At 38.0% G+C, this 23,137-nt stretch overlaps 1 protein-coding gene and 1 pseudogene across 1 annotated transcript; both read right to left on the bottom strand.

The window, feature by feature from the left end:
* Window positions 1–2,166: 2,166 nt before the first annotated feature.
* On the bottom strand, window positions 2,167–3,189 carry LOC120616834 (E3 ubiquitin-protein ligase RNF115-like; annotated as a pseudogene).
* A 203-nt stretch (window positions 3,190–3,392) lies between these two features.
* On the bottom strand, window positions 3,393–4,452 carry LOC120616836 (olfactory receptor-like protein OLF4). Its single transcript, XM_039880403.1, has one exon. It carries the CDS (start codon window positions 4,450–4,452, stop codon window positions 3,472–3,474), a length of 981 nt encoding a protein of 326 aa, XP_039736337.1. The 3' UTR covers window positions 3,393–3,471.
* Window positions 4,453–23,137: the final 18,685 nt, after the last annotated feature.

Raw genomic sequence — 23,137 nt, 5'->3', positions numbered from 1 at the left:
TTAAATAATCATATATAAATATATGTATACATAAGCAGACTACTAGCAAATGATAGAATTCTTGGCTCAACCAGTTTTTCCACAGGTTTCAAGTGTTCTGCACCACATTTATCACAAATATTATTGTCCAGTTTTACCATCAGAAATAAGATAACAGGCTCAGGGAGATTTCATTTTCACAGATATGTAATAATGCAATTACAGCTTTCATTCAATTCCTTGAATGATGTGTAAACAGACCCATTCAATATGAACTATTAATTTGTTAGGTCTCTTTGATCCAGCAACTTGTACACTTTAAATAAGTGCTATATATTGCATGTAATTACAATCCAATCAAATAACAAACAGGAAAAAAATTCTACTGATCTTGGCTCAAGGTAAGATGTAGAGCACAGGTAGCTTGATTCATACTTTAATGGAGAAGGGAGAAATATCATTAGGTAGAAAGCTAAGTGTTTTATATGGATATTAAAACAGTGACATTAAGTTATGGAAAATTAGTTTTTGTAAACTCATTTTATTTTTGTAATCTAGAAGATTATGCTACATAAATAAACTGTCATAAATTGGTTCAAGACAGGGGTGCATTACAGCCTCACACAACATCATGGATGAGCTGGAGATACACAATGTAGAGACTCCCTGCTGATATGGACCCATGAGTATCTGAGCAGAGATCAGAACAAATCCCATCATATAATCATATTTAATATAAATGATATCATTTAGGTCAGCTTCTTATGCAGCATTAGCTATCGATACAATAAAAAGAATTGAATGAGGACACTTATAATTACTGGCTATTTTTAAATTATGGGCATATGTTCTGATATTTGGACCTAGCATTTATAATCATTCTGTTATTTAAGTTTATTTTGGATAACTGGTTGAACAATTGATTCTGTTAAGGGTCACGTTTACGTAACCAGGAGAAGTTGGAAAGATGTGCATTTTAGCAGAAACTCTGAGGAAATGCTAAGATGGGGCAGGAATCCAAGTTCTCCTGTGAATCACACTGTGATCATGAATATGGAAGAATTTCCTGCATATGAGGAGCTATGAAAGGGATAATAGTGACATTGTTCATTCACTATGCAGTTAGTCATATGACAAAATAGGAAAAGTGGAGATATTTTGTTTAGACTGTAGAGGAGTCATATTTGTAAGCAGCATTGTAATTTTGGAGGACAAACAGGAAGATAATTTAATAATGAAATGTAAATACACCAACCATTCTTCACCTCAATGAAAACAAACCCTCACACGTGGAATCCATCTTCAATACTTCAGGAGTTGATTACAGCATGGAAAAGAAATCTTTGCATAGTTCTCAACTGAGTAATGCTTCCTCATGTATAAGGTCAATTCTAAAGAGCATATTACGTGAATCTATTTATCAAATTTGCGACTCTACCTGGAGATATATATTTGATAATCAATTTTATTCCTAGGTACTATGGCAGACTTTGTGAACACCGAATTCAATAAGAGAATAAAAGCAGAAGTCCAGTTAAAACCAGCAGAATGTTAAAGTCCATATTATCATTAAGAGCAGTTAAGGGAGTGAAATAGAATAGAAGAGACCCCAAAGGAAAACTGTTTCACTTTTTCTATGTAAAACATCACGTAAATGAACATAGTCAACAAGTGTAGTTTGCTATATTTGAGTTATACAACTCATGAAGACTCTTTAGTAACACAAATGAGAATTCTAAAGATGATGTGGCCATTTGAGAAGAAATTATTTTATTTTTATTTTTTAGGGCTCTGGTTTCACTGTATTTACTATAAAATGCACTAATGATAGAATGGAGGATGGACAAGGCTGTGAAAGCATCCATCACAGAGTAACTTGACAGATTGGACTCTAGCTGGGCTTTAAGGAACTGATTCTATTCTGGCTGCAGGTAAACGCACATAATTAAGTTTCACAGTTATAAAATTATCACTCTGAATTGAGGATTCAGAGCCATTTTGTTGTAGACGTAATTCCATCTACAGATGCTAACTTTAAATTTAGAGAAGAAAAACACTCACTACATTTATATGATGGGTTGGGTTTCTTATACGTTTCCTAAATCCACCTATTTTTTTTCTTTTGATGCAATTTATAGCTGTGGTAAGAAAAGTACCACAGCCCTGACTCAGACATGGTCTTTAGCTTCAGAAAGTCCATCAGTCCTGTAGTTGGCAGTCACTGCTAAATCTGTTGCCTGCAGAGCCTTCAGAGCTCTGGGTTTGCCAAGTAGTGTGTTCACCATTTCAGCTCTGCCCGCATATAGAACATGAATCATGCAGTTCTAACCATGGCACAATACAACGGCTCTGAAAGATGTGGCTGCAGGGTAACTGCCGACTTCCTCTTCAACTGTGTAATCTTCTTTGCATACCGAACACTCTAAATAAATATCGACTTGCTCCTGAGTTACTGTCACTGTTGGAAGAGATGTGATCTTCTCCTTGGCAGCTCGTGGAGGCCTTTTGTTTTCCAGTTGTCTTAAAAGCTACCTTATGATGGCATCAAGCCCTGTGTGAACTCCCAGGCATAGTCCCCAGGGCTGGAGTGCAGCATCCCCCTCCAGGAAAAAGGGTGTGGGGTCCCAGGAACTGCAGAATTTGCAAAGACTCCAGCAAAGAACTGTTGTATTATTCTTTCCATAGCTGGAGATCTACCGGGATGAGTACTTCTTTGCAATCTATATCTCCCAATCATTGGCAACCTTGAAGGCCGATTTGGTCCCGAGAGTCAGTGTGAGTTTGGTGACCTCTCTCATTGGCTCTATTATTTTAGTCCAGTAGATTGCTACTTAGAAATTGTCTAAAATCCTGTATAATCATACTGAGGTTCACATTGCACCAGAACTCTGCAAAATGTGTTATTTCATATATGGCTGCCACCATCACCAAAAAAGCTGGAATCATCTGTCACTTCTTCAATTAAGCCTGAATCATATCTGGGATGATACATATTCTGGGAATTTGAGGCTGATCTTGCCCTTCCAAAAGTGGCAGAGAAACCAGTGTTTGGCGGTAGCAGTCTCAGAGCTCACCTCTGCTGCCTCTGCCACCGCTTCCTCAGTGTGCACATCTGTCTTTCAGGAGTCGGCATCCATTACAGGAGTCATCCCGGCATAGAGAGGCAGGAGATCAAAGAGGAAATACAGTAGATAGTGACCACAAGGCCATCTTCCAACACCAAAGATGCACAGGGCAGAAGAAACTATTTTTAAGATCCATATGTCTTCAAACGATAAATGGAATTCTCCAAATATTCTTGGTTTAAATCTGGGAAATAGTTTGTGAGACTTGGAAAATGGACAAAGAGAGAAAATATCTATACATCAGAGCAGAAACCATGATAAACAATTACTTACATTTGTATAGAGAAGGTGGAAAACTAAATGGAAATTCCAGCAAATAAATAAAGGAGGCATATTCTATTTTCACAATTTTCTGGTTCCAAGACTTTTAGCCCTCCAAACACAGAAAGTTCTTCAGCCCCAGAACAGTTGTCCCTTTTCTAGCTGCCATCCCACAGAATCTTTTCAGAGCCCCCTTTATGTCTTTGTTCCTGAGACTGTAGATGAAGGGGTTCAGCATGGGTGTGACCACAGCATACGTCACCGAAGCTACTGCACCTGAATGCGAGATTTGGGTAGCAGCAGAGCTGAGGTACACTCCTACACCTGTACAATAAAATAAGAAGACAATAGAGAGGTGAGAAACACAGGTAGAAAATGCTTTATACTTCCCCTGAGCTGATGACATTCCACGTATGCAAGAAACAATCTTAGAGTAAGAGTAAAGGATGCCAGCAAAAGGAACACCAGCCAGCAGCACGGCTGACAAATATATCACCAGGTTATTTAGAAAGGTGTCAGAACAGGCAAGTTGGATCATCTCATTGATTTCACAGAAAAAGTGGGGGATTTTCAAGACTGTACAGAAAGATAGTCGCAACATCATCAAGCTTTGTAACAAGGAATACAGGACACTCATGATCCAGGACACCAGAAGCAGCAATCCACAGAATCGGAGGTTCATGATGACTGTGTAGTGCAGGGGGTGACAGATGGCCACAAAGCGGTCATAGGCCATCACCGTCAGAAGGAAGTCGTCCAATGCTCCAAAGAGTATAAAAAAGCACATCTGTGTAATGCAGCATTTATAGGTTATGACTTGGCTCTGTGTTTGTATGTTCACCAGCATCTTTGGGATAGTGGTGGAGGTGAAACAGATGTCCACCAAGGACAGGTTGGAGAGGAAGAAGTACATAGGTGTGTGGAGGTGGGAGTCTGAGCTGACGGCCAGGATGATGAGCAGGTTTCCAAGGATGGTGATCAGGTACATGGAGAGGAAGAGCCCAAATATTAGGGGCTGCCATTCTGGTTCATCTGAAAATCCCAGGAGAAGAAATTCTAAAATTTGTGTACCATTCCCTTGTTCCATGTGGTGGAGATGATGACTGAAAATGAAAAAAATAAGATGATTAATTTTTATCCATCAGTATTACTAACATGTGAAATGCTACAATATATATTTTAACCGTAAAATGTATATATGACATATATATGGTTTTGTAGAGATTCGATCTCCTTTGAGTAAGGTCATGTGACATCTCTAATTGCAAATTACTGCCGTCCTCTTAGCAATTTGCCAAATTAATCATTTTTATATTGGTTTAATGAGAAATTCTTTTACACACTGAGGAATAAATGCTGAGTCCTGGCCATTTTCTAGACAATGAGCACAGGGTGCTGAAAAACAGAAGTCCCTATAATCCAAACATGGAGAAGGAATATAAGAAAGTGAAAAATCATACACGATGTTAGATGGTGCCTGTGCTTTGAATAAAAGAAAGTATGTGTACAAGTTCGTAGATGTGCGTGTCATTTTCAATAGAATTGATAAAGACTTGAAACAAGGTGCTACTTGAGCAGAGACCTTAAGGGAGATGCAGAAAAGACAGGAAGATTTTGGGGAAGGGTGTAGCCTGCGTGGGAAAGAGCCAGTGCAAAGGTCCTGAGTTGGGCACTTGCCTCAAGTAAACGTGCTCAAAAGGAAGCCGTGTGGTGAGGGGAATGAGAAACAAGGAGATGATAAGGATGCTGTCAGAGAGTGGAGGAATGACATGGCCTGTCTGCTTCAGATGAAACTTCAAGACCCTTCGAGACCCAGGGTTCACTCAATTACATATTGTTCCTTAAACTTTATTATCTTTGCAAGGCATCCTGTGAGGAGTGATGTCTTCTTTATTTCTATCTTTTGATTGACATTCTGGATGTGTATTTTAAAGAACACATTTCAGAGAATATGAGCTAGGTACCCCTGCCCTGAGAAGTCAAGAAATGCTCAGCTACACGAAAAACACACACTCACACCCACCTCCTGGGTCATGTTAATACTATCTTATACTCACCCCCAGACACAATGATGATGAAACAAGTAATACAAGGCAAGATAATATCAGATTATCCCCCTACAGATTATTGAATAAGTTCCGAAGTCCATTGATAAGCCTTCAAATCGACATGTAAAACTGAGACTCCATTGTCATATAACTATTTTCCGCCCTTATTTTAAAATTAGATAAATAAGAGGGGATTAAATAATGAAAGATAGAGGAGAGAGAAACAGAGAGACAGAGAAGAGGAAGAGACAGAGACAGAGACAGAGACAGAGACAGAGACAGATCTAATAATCTTGGTGGTCCCTGAGAGAGTGTGATGAGGAGAAAGCATCCTTAGTTGGTACCATGCCCACCACAGTTGTTTTGCCGTATGCCCAGAATTATCAATAAGGTAGCAAATAACTATTTATTCAAAACAGAAAACAGAAATTTCTTTATGTGTCAAGATATCTCACAGATCAAACATATTACTACAAAGTTTGCAAAGAATAAACCTACAATTTACAAAAGGAAATATAAAATGTATAGAAAAAAAGCAGAGATTTTTACAGCTGAAATGAGACATTAGTAAATAACATTAAGTGCAAAGCCTTGGAAATTTGAAAACTCGGTTTTGTTTCTGAGATCTACCGCCACTTAGTTTTTTCAATGAGAGACAGCTGAAGATTCTAAATGCTAAATCCTAAACCAAATAGTATAGAAAGTGATATCAATTTAGAACGATGTCAGGTTTGAACAATATATGTAACAAACTTAGCAAAGTTAATCATCTATTGTCTGTTGGCAAATAAATGATGACCACTGTGATGAGACGAGACAGATTATTTTTTTCTGCATCTTATGTCTCCATTACTTCTCCACCTCTAGGACCTCAATTGCACAGCCATATTTTATTGTCACCTCTCCCATCTTCTAAGAGCTGGAAACCCTCTAGACAGAAATCACATTGACCCACGAAGATCTCTTTATATTGAAAACTGTTCAGAAGACTCCCGAATTAAACTCCATCCCAGTGATTCCTCAAAGAAGAGAGAAGTCAAATTTTGTAGCTTCAAACACAAGGCTCATGTCTTGTGACCTTTTCACCCCTTTCACCCACAGAGAGCCCTGCCCGTGCTCACACTAATCTCCCAAACGTTGAACTTGACTCCCAGCTTCTCCTGGCATCACAGCTACAAAGCTCAGAGCCTTAACACTCATACATCCTTCTGCTTGCAGTCTCCCCACGAGACATTTTGGAACTTTCCAAACCCTCTCCATCCACCAAATACCAAGTCCTCTTTCAGATGGCCTGCATCTTCTCCTTCATGAGTCTTTTCTTTTTCTGAACATTATCACAGGAAAAATACTTTCTCATCAAGTTAATTACATATTAGGATACCCATGGTATAATTTTTATTTATTTCTCTGTCTTTTCTCCCTGCTACACAGTGAGTGCAGTGAGGCATGTAGCATGTTAAACAAATCACCACCTTCCCACCAGAAAAGCTGAGTTGAAAACAGTAGCTGAATAAATAATCACTCCACAGAGGGATGAGAGAACGTTCTCAGAGAAATTGCTGATGATGAGAGAAGAAATAGAAGGAGGCAACACTGACGTAGCTGTGGGGGCCGTGCCAGTGGAATGTTTTCTACATTCTATATCAGGACGCAGTAGAGTAACAGTTTATAGTTTGCAAGAATTAACTAGAATAGAATCAAAAAGCCATAAGAGAAAATATGAGAGTGCATGATATATAGAATACATACTTAATCGTATCAGGATTCTCTTTGTCAATCCCATATGTGTGTGTCTGTGTGTGCGTGTGTGTGCCTGGTGTGTGTGTGCATTGCTGTGTTCGTGTGCAGGCATGCTGGATCGTAACAGAAAAAGAATGTCTTATTTTGGGAGAAAACAAAAACCTCCTGATCCACTGTAATAAATATAAGAATAGTTTTAAAAGACCACTTCTTGTCAATGAGGGAAAAGCAACAAGAATGAAGAACTCACAGAGAGTCAGGTACAGAGAAAAGAGGCAGCCGGCGTGGGTGCTGCAGTTCCCTCAGACTCAAGGAACATCACACTGACAGGACCTTTACTGCTCCACTGGCCTCATCACGGCATCCACCTCAGCCCTGATCTAATTGTTATTCCTGTGCTTATTCCACGTTTACATAACCAAACTTGTATTTATATGGCACAGTACTGGATGAGCCTGGCCACTCTCTCACGTTTCTTTGTGGAATTCTTTCCTTTGATATTTTGGGCCTATGAGTTTTGACCTCTTTTGAACAATTCTGATGGGTACACTAGTCCTGGTTCTTTTCCATATCCAACATGAAAAGGTCTCCCCAGACATATTCTATAAAATCCTCCTTATTCTACACCTATTGATACCCTTTCTTCATACATTTATTCCCTAAGGAAATGATGTCATGGTGCACACATTTTACTACACTGGGCCTTCTCCTTTTTAATGTGAGATCCAAAGAGTAAGGACCTCCCTTATTTTGCCTATGTGCTTTTATAATATGTGCATTAATATAGAACAAATGTTGAAAAATGGGGAAATATGACCAAGTTAAAATAGTAGATTTTAATAACTGTATTAAGTTATTAATTAATATGTAAGAACAATTCTAAAAGAAAAGATAAAACTCAATTAATATGTAAGACCCATTCTAAAAGAAAAGATAAAACACCATAATTTAATCACATTGATATGGGTATCTAATTCCAGATAATTAGGAAAGACCTGCATAGAAAAATATAAAAATATACTTTTGACAAGTTGTGAGGAAGAAGTACTTACTGTTATAATTTCTACCTATATAAACGTAAGTAGTTTCAGATATCCTTAGGAAAGGATAGATGTGATCATTAATGAATGAAAAAGAATGCTGCTCAAATGATGAGTGAGGACATATAAGTTTTTATGTGTAAAAATAGCGAGGGGGGACACAATATGACAGACTTAGAATTGAACAAAAAATTTTCATACTTTCCAACAAATTCATCTCTCAATATATGATGGAATTCAATGTCAAACAGCAAAGTTGATAGAAAAAAACTCCAATTTAACATATTAAATAAATTAATTAGTCTACCCAGCAAACAAACATCGCCATCTCTAGGCTCTGGGTGAGGCTAGTTGGGCTCTCAGAAGACCTCGGGTAGAAGTTCTCAGGTTCCGTCCTCTCTGACCCTTCCCTGAAGTACCTGCTGGTCTATTGGACTCATCTCAATGGGGTCTCTGAAAGGGAGGACTCTGTGTGGAAGTCTGAATGCCTCCCTGGTTGATCGACGATGGAGACTGAAGCTCTGTCCCCAGACAAGGCAGCAGAACAAAGTAAAGCATTGATCTCACTCAGACTTAGGAATCCAAAATAATAAATACGTGTTGTAAAGCCCAGGCTTGTACGCACAGAGGTGATCATTTCTGCTTCATTTATCTGCTCATTAGGCACTGTTTCCAATATAACTCCCACCACTGAGCCCCGATTTCCCTGTGGGACACTGGTCTGGACGGACTGGAAATTTTTCCTGTTGATTCTCTGTTCCCAAGAGTCCAGGTGAGAAGTCAAGTGAATCCTGTTTTCATACTCCTCCATGATTCTCCTACCTGCAAGAGGTCTCACCTCCCAGATCCTCATCTCAACACTGCAGTAAAGTTCTCTCAAAATTCTAGACTGAGGATAATGTCTATGTTAGGTCCCAGGGTCTTCAAAGTATATCCCTCTTTGTCAATAGGGAAACTCTGTGACTTTCATGTAAATGTTGGACACTACACACCTTGGTTTCATGACGCCGTACCAAATTAATGAAGAATATTATGCTTATATCAGAAGTTAAGAGCTGTCCTTAGTCCCACATTATAAAAGATTTGATAATTTAAGAAAAATACATATTTACATACTTTTATGTCATATTATCTAAGCTTTTACCTTCAGGCTTTGTCAAATTTCAATTTTATAAAGGTCCATCCCATGGGGTTTTTCTATTATGAACTCTATCCCACATTGCAGAAATGGGACTTCAAAAAGTTTAGTGATCTGCCCGAAGTTATAATCAGAGTAAGGAATAGGCGCTGATTGGAATCTGTCGGGACGCTTTCAGTTTTTAATCTCTGAGCCAGTGGTTCCCAGCCAGAGATGATGTTGCTCCTAGGTTATTAGGCAATGTCTGAAGGGAGGCTCTAAAAATCTACAACATCCATCACAAATAATTATGTCAGATTTTGAAGGTGAGATAAATTAGTCTGGACTAGCATTTCTCCAACTTCAGTGTGCATATGACTCATGCAGGATTGTAGTTCAAGTGCAGATACTAATTCAGCAGGTCTTGTTGGGCCTGGGGACTCTGCATTTCTCACAAGCTCCAGGAAGATGCTGATGCTGCAGATACTGGTCACTGCGAGTAGCAAAGCTGAGGTCCTGTGATCGTGTAAGGGGCACCTAGTTGTACGTCATCTGTACCCAAAATTGTGTTTAAATTAAATTTTGATTGAAATGTGTACAGTCATGGACCAATCAAACAAAGGAGAAATTCTGAGAAATGCAGGGTAGGTTAGGTAGCATACAGCACACTTACACAAATCTAGATGGTTACCACACACCTAGGCTATGCGGTATAGTCCACTGCTCTGTAGGGGAAGAGAAATGTTTCTTTCTACCCTTTGGGTTCTTTGCTGACACATCCTTGTAACCAAGGCCAGTTTAATAGAAGAAAACCGGTGAAGTTTAATAACATGTATACATGGGAGAGATCCAGGAAAACTGGGTAAATCCCCAGAGTGGCCTGAACTACCATGTTAACTATCGTCTTTAGATGAAAGTAGAAGGTGCTGGGGTTGGGTAGAGTCAGTAATGGGAGGTTATCAGGAAAAAAAACAGTAAATGAGGTAAGGCTGTTATGCAGACATAAGGCATTGTCTTCTTCGTTGATGAGTTTCTAGAGAAAAAGACACCCCCATTTACCTGGTACAGCCAGGGAGACACCCTTACAATTGGAGATTTTCCTTACTGTGTAAATGTTCCTTACAAAGTAGAACTTGTACTTGGATTTCAGAGCTTCTCCCATGTCCGTTATTTCTTAAAAGTAACCAGCATCAAATAATCTTTATGGCAAACTGACATATTTTGGGGTGACAAATTCTGTTTCCTTATACTTCCTAGATTACAGACCTATATAACATGTTATTATACTATAAACTATAGGAAATCGTATCAGGATGACTATTTGTTTAGTAATGCTTCATATTCTGATGTTACCATGACTATGAAGACTTAGCCAATAAGAATTTTTCAGGAACATTATAATCTGTGATTATATTTATTTTTTGGTATTATTATTGTTTTAATTAATTAACTAGTTATTTATTCTTTTCTGGTGACATTGGTTAATGAAATCCAATAAGTTTCAACTGTATACTTTAACAGTAAGGCATATATATGTTTACACTGTGTTCACAACCCATAGTTAGATTTCTTTCGGTCACCACATATTTGACCCACTTTACCCCATGTATCTCCACCCTCTCTCGTATCTATTGTCTAAGACCATGAGTCTCTGTTTCTTTGTCCTGTTTGTCGTTTTTAGGTTTCTATTCTACAAATAAATGATATCATGTGATTTTCAACTTCTTCTGTCTGGCTTATTTCACTTAGCATGATTATCTCGAGTTCCAGCCATGTTGTCACAAATGGCAGGATATCATCTCTTCTTATGGCTGATAATATTCCATTGCATATGTGTACCACGGCTTCTTTAGCCAATCATCTATTGTAGGACACTTCGGTTGCATCCATGTCCTGTCCAGTGTGAATAATGCTGCTATGAACATTGGTGAGCAAAAATCATTTTGGATATGGATTTCCAAGTCCTTGGAGTAAATACCCAAGAGGGATTGCTGGATCATAGGGCAGATCAATTCTTATTTTTTTGAGGCATCTCCATTCTGTTTTCCAAAGTGGTTGTACCAATTTGGAGTCCCACCAGCAGTATATGAGAGTTCCTTTTTCTCCACATCCTCTCTAGCATTTGTTATTACTTGTCGTCTTGATGATACCCATTCTAACAGGTATGAGATGGTATCTCACTGTGGTTTTGATGTGCATTTCCCTAATAACTAACGATGTTGAGAATCTTTTCAAATATTTGTTGGCCATCTGTATGTCCTCTAGGCAGAAGTGTCTGTTCAGGTTCTCTGTCCATTTTTTGATTGGATCGTTTGTTTTCTTGTTGTTATTGAGTTGTATGAGTTCTTCGTATATTTTGGATATTAGGCCATTATCGGAGGTGTCGATCGCAAATATGTTTTCCCATTCAGATGGTTGTCTCTTTACCTAGTTGATGGTTTCTTTTTCTGAGCAGAAGCTTTTTAGTTTGATGTAGTCCCATTCATTTATTTTTGCTTTTACTTCCATTGCCTTTGAGGTCACATTCATAAAATCCACTTTAAGTCCAAGGTCCTTGAGTTTAGGTCCTAAGTTTTCCTCTATGCATTTTATTGTTTGAGGTCTTATATTCAGGTCCTTAATCCATTTTGAGTTAATTTTGGTGTGTGGTAATAGAAAACAGTTTAGTTTCATTCTTCTGGAGGTGGCTTTTCAGTTTTCCTAGAACTATATATTGAAGAGGCTTTCCTTTCTCCACTGTATGTCTTTGGTTTTTTTGTTGAAAATTATTTGCCCATATAAATATGGGTTTCCTTCTGGACTCTGGATTCTGTTCTGTTGGACCGTATGTCTGTTTTTCTTGCCAATAGCATGCCGTTTTGATTATTGTCGTTTTGTAGTATAATTTGAAGTCGGGCAGAGTGATGCCTCCAGTCTCGTTCTATTTTCTCAGAATGGCTTTGGCAGTTTGAGGTATTTTCTGCTTCCATACAAATCTGATATATTTTTTTCTATTTCTTTAAAAGTGTCGATGAAACTTTGAAGGGGATTGCATTCAATTACTATAATGCTTTAGGTCATATGGTCGCTTAAACTATGTTGATGCTTCCAATCTATGAACATGGAATATCTTTCCATTGCTTTGTATCTTTTTTGATTTCTTTTAATAGGGTCTTATAGTTTTTATTATATAAGTCCTTCACATATTTTATTACATTTATTACTAAGTATTTTATTCTTTTCGTTGCAATTGCAAAAGAAATTATTTTTCTACTTCTTTTTCTGACACTTCATTTTTAGAGTATAGAAACACTATGGATTTTTGAATATTGCTTTTGTATGCAGAGATTTTACTGTATTTGCTTATTGTTTCTAGTAGTGTTCTATGGAGTCTTTAGGGTTTTCTATATAAAGAATCATGTCATCCACAAATAGTGACAGTATGACTTCTTCGTTTTCTCTTTGGATGCCTTTTATATCTTTCTCTTGCCTGATTACACTTGCTCGGACCTCCAAAGTTATGTTGAGTAACAGTGGCGATAGTGGTCAGCTTTGCCTTGTTCCTAATCTTAGAGGGAAGGTTTTTAGCTTTTCAACATTCGGTATACTTTTGCCTGAACGTTTCTCATATATTTATGTTGACTGAGTGTTCGTTATATATGGACTTTATTATGTTAAGGTACTTTCCTTCTATACCAATTTTGTTAAGTGTTTTGACCGTAAATGGGTGCTGTATCTTTTTGAAGGCTTTTTCTGCCTTTTGAGATGATCATAGGATTCTTATTTGTTAATTTGTTCATGTGGTGTATCACATTAGTGGACTTGCATATGAAGAAACATCCCTGTTCCTGTTAAATGAAGCCCACTTGATTGTGGTGTATAATCTTTTTAATATGTTGCTATATTCAGTTCTCTGTATCTTTCTTATTTAGGATTTTTGCTTCTGTGTGCATGAGAGATATTGGTGTGCAGTTTTCTTTATTTTGTGTTATCTTTATCAGGTTTTGGTATCAGAATAATATTGGCCTCATAAAATGTGTTGAGCAGTATTGCCTCCTCTTTGATTTCTTGGAAGAGTTTGAGGAGCAGAGGTATTAAATCTTCTTTGAATGTTTGGTAGAATTAACTGGGGAAGCCATCTGGCCCTGGACTTTTACTTTTTGGTAGGTTTTTGATGATTGTTTCAATTTCCATACTGCTGATTGATCTTTTTAGATTTTCCAGTTCTTCTTGATTCAGTCTAGGAAGTTTATATTTATCTAAGTACCGGTCCATTTCTTCTAGGGTATTACATTTGGTGTTGTATACTTTTTCATAGTATTCTTGTATGATCCTTCGTATTTCTGCAATATCAATCATAATTTCACTTTTCCATTCCGATTTTGTTCATTTCTGTCCTTTCTCTTTTTCCTTTAGTGACTCTAGCCAGGAGTTTGTCGATTTCATTAACTTTCTCAAAGAAGCAGCTCTTTTTTGCAATTATTTTTTCTATCATTTTCTGTTTGTTTTCAATTTCTTTCATTTCTGCTCTAATTTTGATGATCTATTTCCTTCTGCTGACTTCAGGCTTCATTTGTTCTACTTTTTCTAGTTTTTTAAGATAAAGCATTAGATTCTTTATTTGTGCTGTTTCTTATTTTTGGAGATAGGCCTGTAATGATAGAAATTTTCTCTTATGACCACCTTTGCTGTGTCCCCAAACTTTCGATATGTTGTACTATCTTTATCATTTGTTTCTATGTATCTCTTGATCTCTCTTTTTATTTCTTCTCTGACCCAGTCATTCTTCAGTAGCATGTTGTTTAATCTCCATGTGTTTGTGGTTCTTCTTATTTCTTTCTGCAGTTGATTTCTAATTTCAAAGCATTATGATCAGAGAATATGTTTGATATGCTTCCAACCTTCTTATATTTGTTGAGGCTATCTCTGTGTCCCAGTATGTGGTTGATTCTTGAGAATGATCCATGTTCACTAAAGAAGAATGTATGCGCAACTTTTTTGGGGATGGAAGGCTCTGTAAATGTCAATTAAGTCCAGTTGGACTAATGCGTCATTTAAGGATGTTATTCCCTTATTGATTTTCTGTTTGGATGATCTGTCCATATCCGACAGTGGGGTATTTAAGTCCACTACTATGATAGTGATTTGGTCTGTCTTTCCCTTTAGTTCGGTTAGTAATTGCTTTACATATTTCGGGGCTCCCTGATTAAGAACATAGATAACATAGATATTAATAATGTTATGTGTTCTTAGTGCATAATTCCTTTTATCATTATGATGTGTCATCACAGTATCTTTCTTTACCTTTTTTATTTTGAAGAGTATTTTGTCTGATATTAGTACTGCTACTCTCGCTTTTCTCTGAATGCCATTTGCTTGAAATATCATTTTCCATCCTTTCATTTTGAGTCTACATTTGTCTTTGCAGCTGAGATAGCATATGGTTGAGTTTTATTTTTGATCCATTCTGCAACTCCGTGCTTTTTATTGGTGAGTTCGTTCCATTTACATTTAGGGTGATTCTTAAATACGAGATCTTCTTATAGCCATTTTATCTTTTGCTTTCTGCTAGCTCAGTGTTTCATTGCTTCTGTTTTCTTTATTTTGGTTGGTTTTTGTGAGTTTTCCCTTTGGTCCTTCTTGTTTTATGTTATATACTTTGGTTCTGAATCTTTGGTGTGTGGTTACTATTATGAATATGTAAAGGGTATATATATATATACTGTATATATATATACAGTTGTGCATTTTCTTCTGCTTGCGCCTTATCTCCATTCCCCTTTGCGTATCTGGATTTGAATCTCCCCCCTTTTCAGTCATTGTTATCTCAATTTGTTCCTATGTATGTTGAATGTACATTACTGTCTCGTTATAATGCACTTCTTATTATTTAAGCTATAATGCCCTGTTCTTAGTAAGGGTTGCATTCCTTTGCTCTTATTTGCCTGGTAGCCACTTATCTCCTAATGATGTATTTTCTTTTGTTATTTTGTTTTAGGTGAGTTTACCCCTTTCAGTATTTCCTATAGTGCAGGCCTCATAGTGAAGAATTCTCTCAATTTTTGTATGTCTGGAAAAATCTTATTTTCTTCATATCTAAAGGAGGGCTTAGCTGGATACATTATTCTAGGCTGCTAGTTCTTTTCACTTAATAGCTTTAATTTTTGGTTCCATTCCTTCCTGGCTTGTAATGTTGTGCTGAGAAGTCTGATGATAATCGAATGGGTTTTCCTTTATAAGTTACCGTTTTTTTCTCCGTGGCTGCCTTGAGAATTCTGACTTTGTCATTGATTTTTGATAATTTTAATACAATATGTCTTGGTGAAGGCCTTTTTGGGTTGAGATAATTGTGTATTCTGTTGACTTCTTGAAATCTAAGTTCCAGCTCATTCCTTAGATTTGGGAAATTCTCTACTTTTTGTCTGAAAATGCTTTCTAATCTCTATTCCTTTTCCTTGCCTTCTTATGTTTCCTCTCCTGATGGTATCAGCTAGTTCTTGAATTTCTCCTTCATTATTTTTCATTCTTCGGTTTCTCTCTTCTTCCTTCTGATTTATTTCTAGATTCGTCTTCGATATCACTGATTCTTCCCTCCATTTGGTTGACTCTATTTCCCAAGCTTGCTGTTTCATTTTCAACTCTTGCAGTGTTTTTTTTTTCCTTTATCCAGAAGACCTATTCTGTTCTTCTTGAGGATTTCAATGTCCTTGCTCTACTCTTCTAACTGGTTTTTTTTTTTTAATTTTCCGACATCTTTGATATGTCTCGTACCGGAACTCACTGAGTTTTTTCAGAAATAGCATCTCGAATTCTCTGTCATTTAAGTTGCATATTCTATGTCTGTACGCTTATTTTCTGGAGAATTTTCTCTATCTTTCTGAGATTTCTTGTCGCCTTGGTTGTTCATGGTGTTTGATGGACTATTTCTCCACCTGGGCATTAACGGAAGTAATCTGTTGTTTTTCCAGAAAGAAGATTGATTTTATAAATGTCTCTCTTTAGACTGTTGCAAAGAAGGCACTTTTTTTTTTTTTCAGTAGGTGGCTTCTAAGCCTCTTGGATCCCTGCTTTATATAAAGCCTTTAAAATGCCTTTTAAAAACATTTTCTTGTAGACATTTAATCAGTCTAGTTTAATTCCCTGTCAGGGTCAGGGTACCCTCAGTTTAATTCCCTGTCAGGGTCAGTGACAGTCTCGGCAGCATTTGCTCAGAATCCCCTAGAGCTCCGCCATGATCGGTCTTGGATGATATAGAGGAGGAATTCTCTGGAACGGGGGTTGGTGACTGGGGCTCAGCCTTGATTTTGCAACCATGTCTGGTAATATTCAACTGTTGTTTCTCTGCAGTCCTGATTCTCTGCTTTCTGCCCTGATATTTGGACCTTTCTGCAAGCCGGTCGCCACACACTCACAGCTTTCCCAGGCAGGGCTGTTCAGGGAGGTTGCCTCACCTTCACTGCTCCCCCTACCCCTACAGAGAGCTCTGGAGGCTGCGAGAGGCAGCTTCTTTGTTTCTCCCAGTCCACCGTCTGACACAGGGGTTCTGACCTGTGGTAGCTCTATGCGCAGATCCCATACCCAGATCCCATACCCAGATGTGCTGGTGTGCAGTTTGGGTGTTTCTTTGTCGAGTTTTAGAAGTTCAGCTAATTATTGTTTCAAAGGAAGAGATCTAGGGATGTCTCTCCCTCCACCATGTTTCTGCAAAGTCTCTGGAAAGGTCTTAATTTCTCCTTCATATTTAAAGGAGAGTTAAGCTGGGTACATTATTAGGCTGGTAGTTGCTTTCACTTAATAGTTTAAATATTTGATTCCATTCTTTTCGGGCTTGTAAGGTCTGTGCTGAGAAGTCCGAGGATAATGTAATGGGTTTTCCTTTGTAGGTTACCGTTTTCTTCTTCCTGGCTGCCCTGAGAATTCTGTCTTTGTCATTGATTTTTGATAATTTTAATACAATGTGTCTTGGTGAAGGCCTTTTTGGCTTGAGATAATTGGATGTTCTTTTGACTTCTTGAATTCCATGCTCCAGCTCATTCCTTACCTTTAGGAAATTCTCATCCACTATTAGTCTGAAAATGCTTTCTAGTTTCTGCTCCTTTTCCTCACCTTTGTTAATGCCCATTATTCTTATGTTTCCTCTCCTGATGGGATCAGCTAGTTCTTGAATTTCTCTTTCATTATTTTTCATTCTTTGGTTTTCTCTTCTTCCTTCTGATTTATTTCTAGACCTCTGTCTTCGATATTACTGATCCTTTCCTCCATTTGGTCGACTCCATTTCCCAAGCTTCTATTTCATGTTTTCAACTCTTGCAGTGTGTTCTTCATCTCCCAGAGATTTATTCAGTTTTATTGGAGGGTTTCCAATGTCCTTGCTCTGTTCATCTACTTGTTTTTTCAATTCCTGAAATTGCTGATGTGATTCATTTGGGATCTCATTGAGTTTTTTTCAGAAGTACCATCCTGAATTCTCTGTCATTTAAGTCGCATATTTCTATGTGTGTAAGCTTATTTGCTGGAGATTTTTCCCTTTCTTTCTGAGATGCCTTGTCATCTTGGTAGTTCATGATGTTTACTGGACTATTTCTCCACTTGGGCATTAATGGAAGAGTATTCTACTGTTTTTCCGGAAAGATTTATTATATAAAGTTTTTTCTTTAGCCTGCTGCAAAGAAGGCTCTTTTCTTTTGGTTTCCGGTAGGTGACGTCTAAGCCTCTTGGATCCTGGCTTTCTATAAATTCTTAATTACGCTTTTTTTCTTATAGATGTTTAATCACACTCGCTACTCTGAGTCTCAGTCGCTGTCAGTGTTAGTAACAATTTTGGTAGTTTTCTGAGATTCACCTGGGGCTCCGTGGTGTTTGGTCTCGGAGGGGATGGGTGGAGGGCCCATCTGGTTGGAGATGGGAGCTGCAGCTCAGTCTTGGTTTTGCAACAATGGCTGGTAATAATCAACTGTTTTTCTTTTCTGTTCTGCTTTTATGCTTTCTGCCCTGATGTCTGGGTACTGAGTCCACATGGAGCTCACATATTTCCCTGGCACGGTTGTTCAGGAAACCCGCCACACCTTCTCTCCTCTCCTTCCTCCTGCAGGAAGCTCCAGCTGTGAGTGGCAGCTTCTTTGTTTCTCCCAGCCCACTCCCCAATACTTAGGGTTCTGATATGTGGTAGCTCTTATGCATAGATTCCACGCTCAGACATGCTGGTGTGCATTCTGGCTATTTTTTGTTGTTGTTGCATTTTAGATTTTCAGCTTATTGTTGTTTCAAGGGGAGAGATGTGGGGATATCTCTCACTCCACAATGTTTCTGACGTCATCTTCAGTCTAGACTTTTGAGAGAACTTTAGCTCAGGGTTGGAATAAGGTGCTGGGAAGTAAAACCTTGGGCAGGCAGGAGAGTCATGGAGAAGGAGTAATGAAAACAGGATTCACTTGACTTCTGACCTGGTCCTTTGGAAACAGAGAATCAGCAGGAAAATTTTTCATTTAGTCCAGACCAGTGTCTCACAGGGAAATCGGGGCTCAGAGGTGGGAATAACAATGTAAACAATGTCTAACAAGCAGATAAAAGGAGATAAAATTTCATCCTCTGCTGTATATGCAACCCTGGGCTTTACAGGAGGACGTATTTGTTATTTTCGATTCCTAAATCTGGTTGGGTATCAATGCTTCACTCCTTCCTGCTGTCCTATCTGGAGACAGTCCTTCAGTCCCCAGCACCTACCACCCAGAAAAGAATTCAGTCTACCACACGAAGTCCTTCCTCAGAGAGACCTCATCCAGGTGAGTCAGAGAGCCCAGCTGGTACTGCAGCAAAGAATCAGAGAGGAAAGAACCTGAAACCTTCTACCTGAGGGCCCCTGAGAGTCTAACCAGCCTCGCCCAGAGCCCAGGGATGGCTATGTTTGTTTACTGGGTTGACTAATTAATTTCTTTCATGTGTCGAATTGGAGTTTTTTTCACTAACTTTGCTGTTTGACATTGAATTCCTTCATATACGTAGAGATGTATTTGGGGTAAAGTTTAAAGTGCATGTGCTCAATTCTATCAGTCTGTCATATCGTGTTTCTCCCATTACCTTTAAAGGTAAAACGTTCTAGATCATCTCCTATCTTGTGAATGGCATTCCTTTGCATTCAGTTACTGTTCACCTCTATTCTTTTCCTAAGCATATTGAAACCTATTATAAAGGTAGAAAGTTCTGCAGATACTACTTCCTCCATTGCTTTTCAAAAGTGTGATTTTGTATTTTTCACTTCCATCTCTTGGCCCATTTATCTGTAATTATAGACCCATATCGATGTGATTACATTATTGTATTTTATATCTTTTCTTTTAGAAGTTAATCTTAGATTTCTATTCAATTTCACTTTCACAATTACTTGAATCCACTATAATCAACCTGGTTTTCTTTTTCCTGACATACTTTTTCTTCTATGACTTTTCCATTCCTTACTATTTTCTTCTATATACATTTCCATATTTATGGAACCACATAAGTGAGCAAAATAAGTGAGGCCTCCCTACGTTTGGCTCTCACATTTTAATGTAGAAGGCCCAGTACAATGAAATGACTATGGTATGATGTCATATCCTCAGGGATAAATGTTTGAGGCAAGGGAATCCATAGTTGTGGCATAAACAAGATTTTATAGAGTATGTCTGCAGAGGCAAGGGGCAGAACCAGGACTACTGTGCCCATCACATATAATATAAAAGAAGTCGAAACTGAAAGACCAAGAATAATAAACAAAATAATTCCACAAATAAAAAAGGAGGAGGGCCAGCCATATCCACCATTGGGACTTATAGAAAAGGGCGGGGGTGGGGGACGATTATTTCCTCTATATTACCGATATGGAAACTGAGGTTGAAAGATTCCAGGTATAGCATAAGGATTAATTTAGCAGGTGTAGGTTGTCCAAATCTTGCACATTCCAAGAAAGGTTTGGCTCTTGTCTGACTCCAGAGCAACAGCTTCTAAGCCCTTTCAATGTCCTGCCTGATAAGAGTTTCTTTGTTTATCTGGGGACCTTGGGCCACTATGAATAGATAGTCTATGTTTACCATGTGTTTTATGGTGGGACTTTGGGCCACACAGGATCAAGTTAATCTCTGGAGGGGCCGGAGATTAAGTTGAACCATGCAGGCAGTCAGTCATGTCTATGTGACTGGACCCCAATACAACTCCTGGACACCAAGGCTCAGGTGAGCCTCCATAATTGGCAATACTCCATGCATGATGTCACATATCATCGCTGGGAGAAGGAAGTGCCGTCGATACAACTCCACTGGAAAAGACAGCTGGAAGCTTACTCCTGATCTCTCCTGGACCCTGTCTCATGTACCTCTTCCCTTTGCTGATTGCAATCTGTACACTTTCACTGTGATGAACTGTAGCGTGAAGCTAACAGCTTTGCTGAGATCCGTGAGTCCTCATTAAACCTGAGGTTGTTCTTAGGGAGCCTGACTACACCAGGGGAGTGACTGCCCAAGGTCATGGAGCTAACAAGTGGTGGGGCTTGGATCCAAGTCCAGGTCATTAAGAATAGTTAAGAAAGTGGGGGAAGGAGTGGAGGGAGATGTGGCTGACACTTAAGGGGTGTAGTAACATTTGACAAAGGTAGAGGATACATAAATAAATGAATATGTCTACCAAATATTTACTGAGCAAATGTGATGCGCCAAGTGCTTGTCCAGGCACTGATGAGCGTCACTATGACATCTTAGAGTGGGAAGATGTAAGCCAAAGGTAAAGAGATACACACAAGTCAAAGATAAAGAGATACACACAAGATGATTTCAGGCATGTAACGTGCTGAATATATATAACAATCTTTTTTATACTCATAATGGTACCTACACATCAAAGATTCAGAACTGAAGTATATAACATAAAACAAGAAGAACCAGAGGCAAAACCCACAAAAGCCAAACAAAATAAAGAAAACAGAAACACAAGGACAAGGAAGCAATGGAAACATTGAGCTACCAGAAAGCAAAAGATAAAGTGGCTGTAAGAACACCTCATATTTTAATAATCACCCTAAATGTAAATGAACTGAACTCACCAATAGAAAGGTACAGAGTTGCAGAATGGATCATAAAGCAAAACCCAACCATATGCTGCCTCCAACAGAAACGTCTCAGCTCCAAAGACAAATACAGCCTCAGAGTGAAGGGGTAGAAAATGATATTTCAAGCAAATCACATTCAGAGAAAAGTGAGAGTAGTGGTACTAATATCAGATGAAATAGACTTCAAAATAAAAAAGGTAAAGAAAGATACTGAGGGACACTTTAAAATGAAAAAGAGAATCATGCATAAGGAAGACGAAACACTTATTAATATCTATGCTCCCAATCAGGGGGCCCTAAAGCACTAAGATCTCTGATCAACTATAGAAGGAAATCAGGAAGAAACACAAAAACACAAAAACATGGAGATTAAACAAATGCAACTGAAGAATAACTGGGTCAGAGAAGAAATAGAAAGAGAGATCAAGAGATATATAAAAACAAATGATAAAGATAGTACAACATATCAAAACTTTTGGGACAAGCAAAAACGGTTATAAGAAGAAAGTTCATATCGTTACAGGCCTATATCCAAAAACAAGAGTCCATATAAACAACCTAATGGTTCATCTTAAAGAACTAGAAAAGGAAGAACAAATGAAGCCTAAGTCAGCAGAAGGAAAGAAATTATCTAAATTAGAGCAGAAACAAATGAAACCGAAAACAAATGAAAAACAATGGAAAAAATAAATACAACAAGAAACTGGTTCTTTGAGAAGTTTAATTAAATTGACAAACCACTGGCTAGACTCACTAAAGAAAAAAGACAAAGGGCACAAATAAACAAAATCAGGAATGAAAGAGGGGAAACTACAACTGACATCTCAGAAATACAAAGGATCATGCAAGAATATGATGAAAAAAATATATGATAACAAATTGAATAACCTAGGAGAAATGGAACAGTACTTAGAAAAATTCAATCTTCCAAGACTGACACAAGAAGATCTGGAAAATCTAAATACACTGATCAGCAGCATAAAAATGGAAGGAATCATCAAAAACCTACCCAAAAAGTAAAAGTCCAGGACCAGATGGCTTCACCAGTGAATCCTACCAAACATTCAAGAAGTTTTAATATCTCTTCTCCTGAAACTCTTCCAAAAAATCAAAGAAGAGGCCATACTTCTCAACTCATTTTATGAGGCCAATATTACCCTGATACCAAAACCTGGTAAAGATAACACAGAAAAAGAAAACTGCAGACCAATATCTCTCATGAATACAGATGCAAAAATCCTACATGAGATACTAGGGAACCGAAGACAGCAACATATCAAAAGATTATACACCACAATCAAGTGGGCTTCATCTCAGGGGCACAGGGATGGTTTAATATATGCAAATCGATGAATGTGATACACCATGTAAACAAATTAAAAAATAAGAATCATATGATCATATCAATAGATGCAGAAAAAGCCTTCAAAAGATACAGCATCCATTTATGATCAGAACACTTAACAAAATCAGTATAGAAGGAAAGAACCTTAACATAATAAAGGCCATATATGAGAAACCTTCAGGCAAAAGTATACCGAATGTTGAAAAACTAAAAACCTTCCCTCTAAGATCAGGAACAAGGCAAAGCTGACCACTATCGCCACTGTTACTCAATATAACATTGGAGGTCCGAGCAAGTGTAATCAGGCAAGAGAAAGGTATAAAAGGCATCCAAATAGAAAATGAAGAAGTCATACTGTCACTATTTGCGGATGACATGATTCTCTATATAGAAAACCCTAAAGACTCTATGGAAAACTACTAGAAAC

Source organism: Pteropus medius, unplaced genomic scaffold (genome assembly GCF_902729225.1).
Source record: "Pteropus medius unplaced genomic scaffold, Ma_sr-lr_union100, whole genome shotgun sequence".
Taxonomy (NCBI): domain Eukaryota; kingdom Metazoa; phylum Chordata; class Mammalia; order Chiroptera; family Pteropodidae; genus Pteropus; species Pteropus medius.
The sequence above is the reverse complement of the archived record's forward strand: the minus strand, read 5'-3'. Positions and strand labels throughout refer to the sequence as shown.